Source organism: Chanodichthys erythropterus, chromosome 17 (genome assembly GCF_024489055.1).
Source record: "Chanodichthys erythropterus isolate Z2021 chromosome 17, ASM2448905v1, whole genome shotgun sequence".
NCBI lineage: Eukaryota > Metazoa > Chordata > Actinopteri > Cypriniformes > Xenocyprididae > Chanodichthys > Chanodichthys erythropterus.
This window is the reverse complement of record NC_090237.1, coordinates 17,097,892-17,111,792: the sequence shown is the minus strand read 5'-3', so window position 1 is coordinate 17,111,792 and position 13,901 is coordinate 17,097,892. Positions and strand designations below refer to the sequence as shown.

Sequence of the window (13,901 nt, the reverse complement as noted above, 5' to 3'; positions counted from 1 at the left end):
GAGAGATAAAATATAACAAAAATATGTTTATACATCACTGTTTATATCATTAAATTATGTTTCCTTAGTGCATGCTCGATATAAAACTCAATATTTTAGTCTATACAAAACTGTGACGTTTTAATTTAAGACATTATAGTTTAATGAAGAGTGGATTATATAGACATAACCTATAGCCTGTACAATAATGTTCCCAAGCAATAATAAATAAATAATAAATTTTACACCAAGCAATACTATTTCATGTCACAGAATACTCAGCATAGCATATATATATATATATATATATATATATAAAACAGAATTTAAAGAGAACAGTATAGTTTATTTAAAGCATATTTAAAGCAATAGTTCTCAAGCATGGGGCCAAGGACCTAACCAAACAGGCCAGAATGACTTAAAATTACGAAAATTATTGTTATTATTATTATTACTATAATTAATATTAATAATATTATTAATATATTTAAACAATCAAACTTTATTCAAATGCTGAAAAACAAAACAAAAAAAAAACACATAAACAAGAAACTGAAATCGTGTTTTCCCCTTAATAACCATTGTTTTATTGAATAATCTGGAATCGCAGAATGTATTGTGATTCCAGATATATATATGGTCAAAAATACCGTATTGTTCTCCATGACCCGATCGGTCATTTCCGTGACAGACGACGTCACGTCGCATAAGCCCGCCTCTTCGCCTTGGAGAAGAAGCGTCGCCATTTTAAGTGAATGAGTTTCATTTCACATCGCAACTGTAGGACGGAGAACCTCAGGAACGTTTTCAACCTGTTTCTCTTTTAAACTGTTAATGGGGAATTGACTACTATGAACTGAATCTCTTCCTAAAGCCAATCAACAAGTAGATCAAAGTCAAGTAACGCATAAGACAGTTGATTTTTTGCACTGAATGTAGTACGTTAGAGGAAATGGCTGTGGAAAGCATGACTGTCCATCCAAACTCCCCAACAGCCAACCACGAACACAACAGCCTTCTCACTGACGAAAGGTCGAGTAATATCATCATATTTCTATCCAACTATTGATTTGTCCTTTGCTTTTTTCCAAAAACAAAAGCACGGGCATTTGCTTTTTTTCTTTCAAAGGGATTAAAGTCGCCTTTTCTGGGAAACGTACAGAGGTAACGAAACGCCATCTTGAAACGTTACACAGCGCAATCTGGAAGGTCATAAGCGAATCAGGAAAACATTCAGAATATGATCAAATTTACAGTTTCAGTCACTTTTCGAAGCTTTTTAAGTGATCGAAGACCAAGGGGTCCACCACTACGCCAAAACATTGCTCCAGTAACTCAATGTTTTCATCACAGATAAGAACGGACGGACAAAAGAAAAAACACGAGTAAATTAGATCTTGGTTATTAACATACAATTAAAATCTTAATGACGATCGCAAACTGTACGTAATGTGGCGGATAAGTGGTAAAATTCATCCCCGGTAACGCATTAAGGAATTTGTATCTTTAACCATCGCGAGGCCCGGACAAAGCTAAAGCTAACAGTTAGCCGACGACTAAGTAAAATGCAACAAAAACACGGCTAACGGAAGCTAATGAATAGCCACGGACTAGCATGGATATAACTTGCCAGCTTGATTAACCATTCTTTCAATTTATTTAATTAGTCATCGAATACAGTACGATTCAGTTTATCTTAATGTAATATCATTATTTAAGCTAGGCGATGTTAATTTTTCACCGTTTAGCGCTTAGCATGTGTGCTAAGTGTCACGAGCTACGCACGTAGATATATTGGAGACGTCACTAAATAACAAATATATGCTTATTCCTTTAGGATTTTGCTTGTCTGAGTTCTCATTTTAACGTTAAAAGGCAGTATATAATCATAATCATACCACTATATTTTCAAATAGTAGGTTCTTGGAGTGTACTCTTATTTTTAAAATACATTTAGTTAGTGAAGCTTTTTTTTTATTCTTATGTCTATTAAAAAAATCTAACTAATTTAGTATGAGATTTTAGTAACAGTACGACATTTTAATAGGAGCAAACAACGAAAAAATTTGTTTCCTCATTTTTAATGTTTTGACTTCCTTAAGTGGTTAACTATTCCTCAAGTCTTCAACGTCAAATCAATTGTTAAGCTGACAGTGGAAAAATATAATTTATTGTTAATAATTGTTTAAAGTTCCTCAACAGGTGCCCCTGTTTTAACATATTCTAGTTTTGTTGTAAACTAGTTAGTTTTATGTGCACATGCATCCCTTATGAACCAGTGCTTTGTCCAATGTCTCAGAAGCATTCAAGGTCTTACCAAAACATGAAGCAAAACACAAAGGTTCTTAATCATACCACCATTGTCTGCAAATGCCCCAACTGCAACCTTTCACCTTCCATAAAAATCATTTATGCATAAATTAATTTCGCAGTAAGTATTTTCAGTTCATTACCAGAGAAATGAAGGCCATTGTTTGTTAGTCAAATTTGTTTTGTTTTTGCATGATATTGTATCTTATTACTTGGATACTTGCAGTGAACAAAGTTTGTTAGAACCTTTTCTTTAGTAAAATTAGACGTAGTTCTCAAGTTGTCTATATGCCAAGATTTCCTTGCAACATTATATATGACTAAGCAATCCTTTCCTTGGTTACTTTGGCATCCTTTCTTTTGGCAGTTGTTTTTGCAAGGTGTGTTAGACAAGTAAATAATACAAGTGTGGCCTGGTTTTTGTCTGACCATATTGTTTTGGCACTTCACTATGTTCTATAACAAGCAGGAGTGAAAGATCTTCCCTCCGTGAGACTCACTTTGTTAGATAACTGCTGAAGCTTTTTATTCACAATATGATATAAACAGATTGTTTTGACAGAGATGGAGGGATTTGTAGTTAATGCAGTGTTATACTTTAAAGACATTAAATGTTCAGAGGAGTTTAGCCTAATTTAATGTAAGATCTTGTTTACACAATTCATTGAGAAAAGAAGTTTGTATCTTTATTGTAATTGTAAAAAGAAGAAAAAAAAGCTTTGGAAGAATCCTTAAAATTAGTTTAGAGGATTTAAAGTTCAGTAGGTTAAGTTTTGTTTTATAGGAATGGGTGGATTAAGAACTTCCTGCAGACTTCATACTGATTTTAAGATGACTTATAGTATTAAATTGTCATTGCTTACTGATTATTAATGGTTGCAAGTGAAGCTTTTTTGTACTAGATAAAGAGACTTAGATAAATTTTAAACATACAGATGTGTCAGCTGGTTTAACTTCTGTGGTAATTATCTTGTATCTTTTGAATCGTATCTCACACATAGCTTTGCATTGCAGTTCATCTGGTATCGCATGCTCTTGTCAGAAGTTGCTTTGCAGGGAGCTGTTGTTTTTATAGGCCAAAGTTGAGGGCTTAGTTGATAATGTTTTGTCAGTGCACAATTTAAAAGTGCAGCAATGTTTGTATGTCTAATGTGGCAACTCCTTATCTTAGTTTTAAAGGGCAGTCCTGCCTGAATGTAACAAGTGTTTACCAGGTGTCCTGTATATACTTTTATGTTAGATCTTCTATAAACAGAGCGGCTCTGTAATGACTCAGTGGGTGACAAATGAGCAGTGAACATTTGACACCAATAGTGTGATGCTTGAAGCAACTAAATTATAGTATTGCATCTGTAGATCGGCAGTCCTGTTGATCTCTCTTGCCCTTCAGCTCTACCCACACTGTCTATAGTCTGAAAGTTTGAAGCTCAAATGCTGATGTTTGGTTATCTACACTGTAAAGATGTGTGAGTTGTTAATAGCCAGACCAGCAGAAGTTGCTGTGTCAGAATTAAGAATGAAGGCCCAACTATAAAGCAGTCAATAGAGTTAATGTTCTGTTCTGCACAGTTTTTGACAACAGTAACCTTTGTGCAACTAGCCGGTTATCATAGATCAAGAGTTCTCGAATGGCAGTGAGTCAAATAAAAAAAAATCTAATGTCCTACGTAGTCCTATTCAGAGTTGTGATGTTCTTGCTGTGTTTTCCATGTCAAACAGGCAAGAAGATGGGGAACTGGAAGAAGGCGAGTTGGAGGACGATGGTGGAGAGGCAGAGGTGCCCAGCGGTGAGGGAGCTGATCCCCAGGATAAACCTCGCCACAGCAAAGAACGTCATGTCAGTGAATCGGATGATGAAAAGTCACATCGGCGCAGAAGAAAGAGAAAGAGGGAGAGAGAGCGTGAAAAAGAAAAAAGGAGGGCCAAGAAAAAGCGTAAATCAAAGCACAAGGTAAGTGTTTGTGTAGATAATGAAAGAAGTACTGCAATTATTTGATCAAAATACAGTAAAAAGGGTAATACTGTGAAAAATGTTTTCAATTTAGAAGAACTGTTTTCTATTTAATGCATTTTAAAATGTAATTTATTTCTGTGATAGCAAAGCTGAGTTTTCAGCATCATTACTCCTGTATTCAGTGTCACATGATCCTTCAGAAATCATTCTAAAATGCTGATTTGATGCTCAAGAAACATTTCTTATTATTATCAATGTTGAAAACAGTTGTGCTGCTCTGCTTAATATTTTTTCAGTTGAAATCACAAAAGTGTGTTTACCCAGTAATACTGTAGTAAATATATTTCATAGAAACCATGATAAAAATAAAAAAAAAATCAGGATTCTTTATGAATAGAAAGTTCAAAAGAACAGCATTTATTTGAAATACAAATCTTTTGTGACGTTATACATGTCTTTACTGTCCCATAATCAATTTTAACGTGTCCTTTCTGAATAAAAGTTTTTTTTTTTTTTTTTTCTTTAATCATACTGACCATCATCATATCAAATGTATTTGTGTGTAACGCAGCGTCACGCATCCTCTAGCGATGACCACTCAGACTTCAGTGATGACTCGGATTACAGTCCCAGTGAAAAGAGGAAATACAGGGAATACAGCCCTCAGTATCCTCCCGCTGTGAGTAAAACATAATTTTTAATCTATTTAAAGTAACATTTATATTAGTAAAACATTTTCATTTAAAGTAATACTCATAACACAACAACTCCCTGGACTGGCCAGCCAATCAGATTAGGTTTTAATCCCAGTCTATATATTGTAGTCTCAAGGAGGTTACCCTCCTGCCGCCTCTGGTCATGGAGGTCCCATGCCAAAGAAAGGCGGCTATATGAAGATGGACAAGCAGGGGTATGGTGGCTATGATGACTATGAGGAGGAAACGTATGAAGGCGAAGAGGATGAGGACATGGGTGAAGATGACTATGATGATTTCACCAAGGAATTAAACCAGTACCGCAAGGCCAAAGAGGTTGGAGGCGGTCCACGTGGCAGAGGTGAATGTTAATTTCAAAATGAGATAAATGTTTTTGGCTGAATGCATATCAACAGAAGTGCTATACATTATCCTCTAATAATGAGCAGTAGACTTGTGTAGTTTGTCGTTTAGTTACAATGTCATAGGTATGACAAGTACCACATGTTCAGTGTCTGCATACTTCTTTCTCTGGCTCAAAGAAGCGTGTGAAACCACACCAGTGTGCCAGCGTCTGTGTTATTACATATGCTGACCCTTATTACTGTCACACAGGTGGCAAAAACCGCATGAAGAACCTGAGAGGTCGAGGCAGAGGAGGAATGAGGGGGCGAGGTGGGAGAGGAGGAGGCAGAGGGAGAGGACGGGGCAAAATGGGAGGAGAGAATGATGATGGTGATGGCATGTTTGGAGATGAGATGGAGGTGGGTCATAATTCACAATTTTAACACCAAACAAAGCTCATACAACATATCCAGTGTTCTTATAGTCATGGAAATATAAGGGAATTTTAATATTGTGATTTCCAGGCCAAGAAAAAATTAAAACAATTAACAAAATCCTAAAACAACTTACATTTTTATAGGGAATATAGCTCTGCTATAAAATATTTAATGGGCTAAAATTTCTGTAAATGATTTCCAAAAATCATGAGTAGCTGGAAAAGATATGATTTGTCAGATTTCCCATTTATTCCATATCTGGGATTATCAAATCCGTCATTATTACTAGGCAAGCTATACACGTTATTTTGTCAGTTTGTCTTTTACTTCTTCTAAAGCATGCATGTTTTCTTTGACAGTATGGAGATGATGACTATGACAACATGGGAGACGATGACTATGATGACTATTCAAAAGAACTAAACCAGTACAGGAAATCGAAGGACAGAGGGCGGGGTGAGTTCTGCTTGGTTAATCCACCTTTTTCCTGAGTAAACAAAGAGCGCTGCCATGATGAATTCCAACTTCCGTTTGGAGGCTGTCCCGTCTCCATAAGAACACATTGTCAAGACGGGTTAAAAAAAGCATCTGAATTAAATAAACAGAAATTTGAACATTATTAAAAATAAAATTGTGTGCAGGGTTAATCTGTGCTGTTGTTGGCTGCTACATAACAGCAATAAACTGAAAAAAAAATCTTGGAAAGTACGTGTTTTGAGCACCAGCGAATCTGAAGAGAATGTCCGTACACAGCGCCGTATTCCTTGCATTTTATGCTACATTGGCAGGAGAAAACAAGTATGGCTTGCAGCACTTAAGTTAAAATACTCCCCAAATAGCGTATATGTGCGCTCTAATCATTTGAGGACAAAATCCCACAAATTTAATCCTGATCGGTAGCTGCATGTATGAGCGCTCATAAATGTTTTCAGTAACTTCGGACAGCTTTGCATCATATAGCTATGCACTCGTTAAACTTTGAGTGGGGCGCTGACAAAAGATAGTCATTGCGATACTGTGAAGGGATGGCACTCTGGAGCCATAACATTAATTATCATCAGCCCGGAAAATACGCTATTTTGACTAGAAACGCTGGAGTCCGGAAATGTAAAACATCATTCCAGTACGAGTCAGGCAAGACTTCCGCGTTTAGAAAAAGGTGGATAGATGTGGTGGTAAAGCGTTTTTTATGTTTGATTGTTTGGCATTTCTAACCTCATTTTTGTTTTCTTCAGGAGGAAAAGGTGGACGAGGTCGCGGGAGAGGGAAAGGAGGTCGAGGAATGAACCGGGGCAGAGGGAGAAATCGAGGGAGGGGCCGTGGAGGAGACCAAGGTCCTGATGAAGATAACGGTGGAGAAATGGACATGGGGGTAAGACAGTTCTTCAGATTATCCACTTGGTTCATATTTAATAGGCGGAACATAAATTAGCATCTGAATTATTTGTTCTCTGACTGCTTTAGGATGGAACTGGAGGCCCAAGGAGACATGAGCAGGAGAAACATGGGCCGGACAAGAAAGGGAAAGCCATCTGTAAATATTATATTGAGGGCCGCTGTACTTGGGTAAGCACAGTAAGATAAAATTGGTTGAAACACAATTTAGATATCCTTGTTATTTGAGTATTGAAAGAAAGTTTTGTATGTTTAAATAAATGACTCATGTGTAACTAACAAGATTAATTAAAATCACATATGACTTGTTGACGACAATAGTTATTTCTGTACTAATTGCTGTCACTTTATCATCAGGGTGACCACTGTAACTTCAGTCATGACATTGAGCTGCCTAAGAAGAAAGAACTCTGCAAGTTTTACATCACTGGCTTCTGTGCTCGAGCAGAAAACTGTCCCTACATGCATGATATCCTTTGGTCATTTTGCTTGCTGGTATTGTCATATAAGCTCTTATTATCTATAAAAGGACTTGTACCCTGAAAGAGTAAGAATTTCCACACGTGTCAAAATAATTCCTTGACTCCACTGCACGTGATTTCCCTTGCAAGTTGTTCCATACCACAGGGAACTGTGTGAATGGCGAGGAGTGCATGTTCTCTCATGAGTCCCTAACAGAAGATACTCAAGAGCTGCTGGATAAGGTGGTCATCACAGATATTTTAAATGCAGTTGTAGTGCTGTTGTTGTTTCTGTGCACCCTGACTAACATCACACATTTTTTTTCCTTTGAAGATGCTGGCAGAGGATGCAGAAGCTGGTGCAGAAGATGAAAAAGAGGTTGAGGAACTGAAAAAGCAAGGAATTAACCCTCTTCCAAAACCACCCCCTGGCGTTGGTCTTCTCCCAACTCCTCCAAGACCCTCTCCAGGTGATTCCTCCACGCCTATGGAATTTGGAATGCCTGGTGCCCCACATGGTAATGTCCCTCCAAGTGGTCCACCAGCTCCAGGCCCTGGTCCTGGCCCAGGTCCTGGTCCTGGAGTTGGGCCCTGCCCAGGCCCTCCTCCTCCTTGCCCAGATGGAGGCACCTTCCAAGGGCCACTAAACCCCAACGGTCCTCCTCCACCACCTATGGGTCCACCACCTGCTTGTGGAGGAAATGCTGGGAAGAAGATCCCCTCCTTGTTTGAGATTGTGGTGAAGCCCACAGGACAGCTAGCACAAAAACTGGGTGTCAGGTTAGCTATCTTTTTCTTTCTATCAGGTAATATTGGTTTACTTACTAGCCGCATACAGAATATACTGACACAGATGCACTCTTTACAGAGGACCAGGTCCTGGCAATGCTGCTGCAGGTTCTGCAGGACCTCAGGGCCCTCCTTCAGGTCCCCCAGGCGCACCTCCACCTCGCTTTCCTGGTGCCCCACCACCAGGACACATGGTACCAGGCGGTCCTCATGATATGCCTCCTATGGGCCCATCTAACATGAATCAAGGCCCTCCATCAGGACCACCAATGATGCAGAATTTTGGCCAGGGAGAAGGACCGCTAAACCCGGGCATGATGCCTCCAGGTGGTGGATCGTCTGGTAACAACTTCTATGATAACTTCTACCAGCAGCAGCAGCAAGTCATGTCGATAGATGGAGGTGGAAGAGATGGTGAGTTCATATTGTATTTTAACTATGGTTTTGTAAATTCAGAGCATGCAAAAGCACAGTTGCATTTAAAGGGAACCCTTGGTGTTAAGACCTATATGGCTTAATATAATGTAAATTATGTCTCTTACTGAAATATGTAGTGGAAAACCCATGAAATATTTACATTGCACCATTTTGTTTAGGTGCACAGTGCTTTATATGTCGATGACATCAAATGAGCTACTGACATCAGTGAGCTACTGACACTGTCCTATTGCTATTTTTACCGCAACGCAACTTGGAATATAATATACGATGCCACATTGTGCAGCTTTTGGTTGTAATTTTCAGTCGATGAGCCACAAGAGAAGCAATGTAACTCTTTACTGCTTTACTAGCGACCAGAGGAGAAAAGAATGGGAAGTTGTGAAGAATGTGGACGAATAAAACTTCCTAAAGATCTGCGTTTTTGTTCTCTTCACTTTAGCCCTGGTGCCTTTGAGAGTTTTAGTAGACCACAGCTGAAAGAGCTTACAGTTGCCAATGGATATAAGTGTATGCTTTAACCAAATGCCCCGCATATCATGGGCAGCCTATAACACATCTCGATTGAGACAGACTGCCTCAAAGCTTGTGTGTGCCGATATGCACAAGATATCTGTGATAGCATAAAACAGTAGCATCTTCTTAGCATGTTCAAATGTGTGTATGCATTTGTCAACATTCTTCACAACTTCCCATTCTTTTCTCCTCTTATCGCTAGTAAAGTAGTGAAGACTTAAATCTCTTCTCTTGTGGCTCATCGTCTGAAAATTACAACCAAAAGCTGCACAATGTGGCATCGTATATTATATTCCAAGTTGTGTTGCGGTAATAATAGCAATATGACCGTGTCAGTAGCTCACTGAGTGCAACCATTTGACATTAACATAGAACGCACTGTGCACCTAAACAAAATGGCCATTGTCCTAATATGTTGTGGATTTTTTAAATAACGTAAATCTTTCATGGGTTTTCTACTACATATTTCAGTTAGAGACATAATTTATGTTATATTAAGCCATACTCCATTAAGCCATAAGCCAAGTCTCAATACCAGGGGTTCCCTTTAAGCATTTGTTAGATGTTTTTATCCAAATTGATTTTAAATTTTATAAGTACTTGCATTCCCTGAGAGTCGAACCGATGGCCTTGTTGTTGCTAGCACCATTCTCTACAAGTTGAGCTGATGTGAGCTGCTTTATTGTCCTGTCCTATTTCTGAAACATTAGTATTCAGTCCCATTCCTTGCCTCCCGATACAGGTGACAACTTTCAGGGGGTAGGTGGTGGAAACTTCAATGATCAGTCACCTGGGAACCAGAACTCTGGAAGTATAGAGGGTGCAGCTAATGTGGGCCCATCTAATCCGCCTGGGATTGCAGTGCCAGATTTCTTGCCCCCAGCACAGCGTGTACTGTTTATGAGACTCCAGCAGAAACAGCAGGAGGATGAGGAGAGAGCCAGGAGACTGGCTGAAGGAGGAGGAACTGAAAGGGAGAATGAAGGTACTACTGCACAACTCCATTACTTGAGCTGGCAGCATTCAATACAATATCATACAACATATATTTTCTGTAGTAACAACATGCATAGCTTTTATACAAGAATGTTCCCTTTGTACCGAAATACCTTACAAGGAAGCTTTTCGATAATTATAACATCTTTGTCATACAAATAGCTGAGATTTTCAAAGTGCTGACTTCAAATGTGTATGTTGCCAAGGCTATTTCTGGTAAGGAAACATCTCAAGGACTCTGCTCAAAGCTTGACCCTGCCCAGGACTTCATAATACTGTAAACATCCTCTGGCCTGGGGTTGTGCAATCTTGTCACAAAAATATCTTGTCCCTCCACTAGATGGTGCTTTCTTGCACTAAAACTACTGAAACTAACAGAGGCCTCATGCTTTCAGATAATACTACCAGTAAAAGAAAATCAGGTTGAGCTCTAAATCTGTACACTTCCTTTTACCTACAGGAGATTCAGCAAACTGGTATTCCAGTGAAGATGAGGATGGTGGTGGCAGTGTCACTTCCATTCTCAAAACTTTACGGCAACAAACCCAGACCCAAGGCCCTGCCAAGCAGGATGGAGCTCCCAGTGATCCTCGTCTACAAAAGTCTCAGCCCGCACAGGCACCCAGCCGACCAGCAGACCCGCGGCTGGCACGAGATCCACGTCTATCCCGGAACACAGACTCTCAGGCACCTGAGGCCAGTGCTTCATCCTCCCTATCTCCTACCCCTTCAGACCCCCGACTTGCCCGGCATGCAGCTGCCCATGCCCCTAAACCCGAGCCTCCGCTTGTGTACAAACCTCCTCCTTTGACAACCCCAGCCAGTAATGAGGAAGAAGAGGGTGAGAGGATGCTGAGGGACAAGCCCGTGCCCATCCCTCTCGACCCTTTAATGGGCATGGCTTTGCGTGATCCCCGCTCCCAACTACAGCAGTTCAGCCACATCAAAAAGGATGTAGTCCTGAACAAGCCTTCGTTTTCTAAGGCGGTGCTATGGAGTCCTGAAGACCTCATTCCTATCCCCATTCCCAAACAAGACTTGCTCCCACTGCCCCCTGGCATCCCTCCAGTTACCGCCATGGATCCTCGTCTGTCTCGCACCCAGCCCCAGCACCACTCCGCCTCTCTCCCTCCTATTGCTCCTCCTGCTGAGCAGTCGAATCAATCCTCCTCTTCCCTTCCAGACTTTGAGCTACTCTCCCGCATCCTCAAAACTGTCAACGCCTCTTCATCCAGCCCCACTCAAGGTGCTTCTACAGGAATCTCGTCACCTCCGTCCATCTCTGCCGAGAAGCCCATTGACCCTCGCATGGCACGAAAGGCCCCTGCTGACCCCCGACTCCAGCCACAGAAATCTGCCCTTAAGTCCACCTCAGAGCCACCTGCTCCTCAAGGATCTCCCCCAGCTGCCTCCTTATCTCCATCTTCCACCAGCCCCACCATCGCACCCTATGACCCTCGGCTGCTATCGGCAGGAGGCTCTGTTAGAGGCGTGGGAGCTGGCGGTGTCAGTAGTGGCGGTGGCAGCGGCAGCAGCAGCGTGCTGAGCGGCATCAGTCTGTACGATCCTCGGACTCAGGGCTCAGATAAGGCTGAGGGTTCAGGGGCAACTAGAAACACTAGCCCTCCCCCTGAACCAAAGGCAAGTGAAAGTACAGCGGCTTCAGCTAAGCCAAAATCTAAAGAGCCGCTGTTTGTGCGCAAGTCTGCACTGGACCAGCCGGAACCCGAGAAGAGCTCGACGGAGCAGACTACGGATCGCTACAACAGCTACAATCGCCCTCGACCCAAACCTTCACCTTCGCCCAATGCAGGGACTGCTGCAGGGGCCCCTGCCACAGGTGGTCCATCCGCAGCTGGTCAGGGCCCAACTGGTTCTGCGGAGCAGCCCGCAGGGGTCCACAACCTGCCTGTATCCACACTGTTCACCATGGTAAAGCAGGTCAACAAACCAAGTGGCACTGGCAGCCCGTTTGGCGGCAATAGCCCCGCCCAGCCTGACACAACTGAACAGGACAATGCCTCTCTAAAGGACGTTTTCAAAGGCTTTGACCCCACAGCATCACCGTTTTGCCAGTGAACACTCAACTGTGTTGTTGTGAGCTGCTTTAGGACTTTTAGGTGTGCGGCTTCACTGATACCTGATGATATATAAAGACATTCACCCCTGCCAGGTTACACACCACAGTATTCACATATATATTTCTATTGGACAGTTGGGATTGGGAGGGATTAAGTCTGTACTAGTGAGGGAAAGATGAAAACTAAATGTCTATTTTAAAAACCAAATAAGAAACGTTTAAATAAATGTTCATTTTAAGGACCTCTATGGGTGTGTACATCAAGAGACACTGAATTAATTTTGGCATTGTGAAAGACAAACATTTTCATCAGCCTACACCAAACAGGTTTGTTGGCTTATGACCCATTAACCCAGCCACATCATCCTGCTCGAGTTTGCTCATCCGACTGACTTGCTCCACCTGGCAAGCAGGGAGACTTAATTTACTGCCACTCCCTCTGCCTCCTGTGGTGGAACTCAACTAGTTCCAGTTGCTCATCGACACTTTTCATTTGCTTCCCGCCAGTGATTTAAATACTTTTAAGAAATTTTAGCTATATTTCCTCTGCTTAGACTAGTTAGCTCCTTTTTCATGTCTGTATGGATACCCCTTATATTCCTATTGTTTCAAATTCGTGTTTAGCCTGTTGATGCCACTCCACAGATGAGACCTACTGTTGTATGTGTTTGTCACATGTGAGATCATTTTAATTTATTTTTTATACTTATACGGTCTGCTATTTTTTTCTTTGTAACGTGGCTATCAAATTGAACCATTTTATGAATGTGTATATATATATAAATATAAATATATATACATGTGTATAGTACATATTCTTCGCATCTGGTTTGTAAAATAACTTGGATTGCTCAACAGATGATGTTGATAGAAAATATATCATGTCTTTCTTTTGTTCTCTCACAGATCTGTCATTCTCCCTGAAACGTGGTATGTCTCATTGACTGCTCTGAAATATCTGGGTTTTTGTTTTTGGGTTGCCTCTCTGCAAAATGACAGCTTTGTAAATTGAAAAGTGTCCATATTTGAGAAAAGGTAACATTTTGTAACCATTCATTGTAGGTGAAATTGTGAAGTATTTAATAAAGGCAATACCAGATTGAAAACTAGCAGGACCTCAAACAATGGGTGAATCAGTGGTGGTGGTTGTTTTATTCTTTATTCCATCTGTCTGTGTGCGAGCATGATGTGAGTCATTTCCTCTAGATTCCAGGTCTTCAACATTCCTAACTCTGACTGTTGGTATGCTTTGAGAAAGGTATGATAAATGGGCTAGTTTGCAAAAAAATGAAAATTCTGACCTCATTCACTCACCTACATGTCATTCTGAAACCTGTAAGGCTTAGTTTCCTCTCTGAGCACAAAAAGAGCTACAACGCTTGTGACCAAACAGTTTTTGGTGACAATAATATTGGTTTTGGCTGTACTGTATTGGGGAAAAAAAAAAAAAAAATCTCAAAATATCCATGTTCCACAGAAAGAAAGAATGACATGAGGGTGAGTAAA

At 40.7% G+C, this 13,901-nt stretch overlaps 1 protein-coding gene across 2 annotated transcripts; it reads left to right on the top strand.

Moving 5' to 3' along the window:
• The first annotated feature begins 657 nt into the window (after nt 1-657).
• On the top strand, nt 658-13,528 carry zc3h4 (zinc finger CCCH-type containing 4). Of its 2 annotated transcripts, none has more exons than XM_067365369.1 (14): nt 658-1,011; nt 4,009-4,240; nt 4,815-4,922; nt 5,068-5,299; nt 5,554-5,702; nt 6,080-6,176; nt 6,956-7,092; nt 7,185-7,286; nt 7,473-7,584; nt 7,710-7,819; nt 7,911-8,356; nt 8,445-8,779; nt 10,062-10,304; nt 10,776-13,528. In XM_067365369.1, the coding sequence occupies exons 1-14, from the start codon at nt 932-934 to the stop codon at nt 12,392-12,394; spliced, it is 4,002 nt and encodes a 1,333-aa protein (XP_067221470.1). In that variant the 5' UTR covers nt 658-931; the 3' UTR covers nt 12,395-13,528. The 2 variants fall into 2 exon arrangements, with proteins under 2 accessions (XP_067221470.1, XP_067221471.1); XM_067365370.1 differs by lacking the exon at nt 658-1,011 and adding an exon at nt 1,023-2,410.
• Nucleotides 13,529-13,901: the final 373 nt, after the last annotated feature.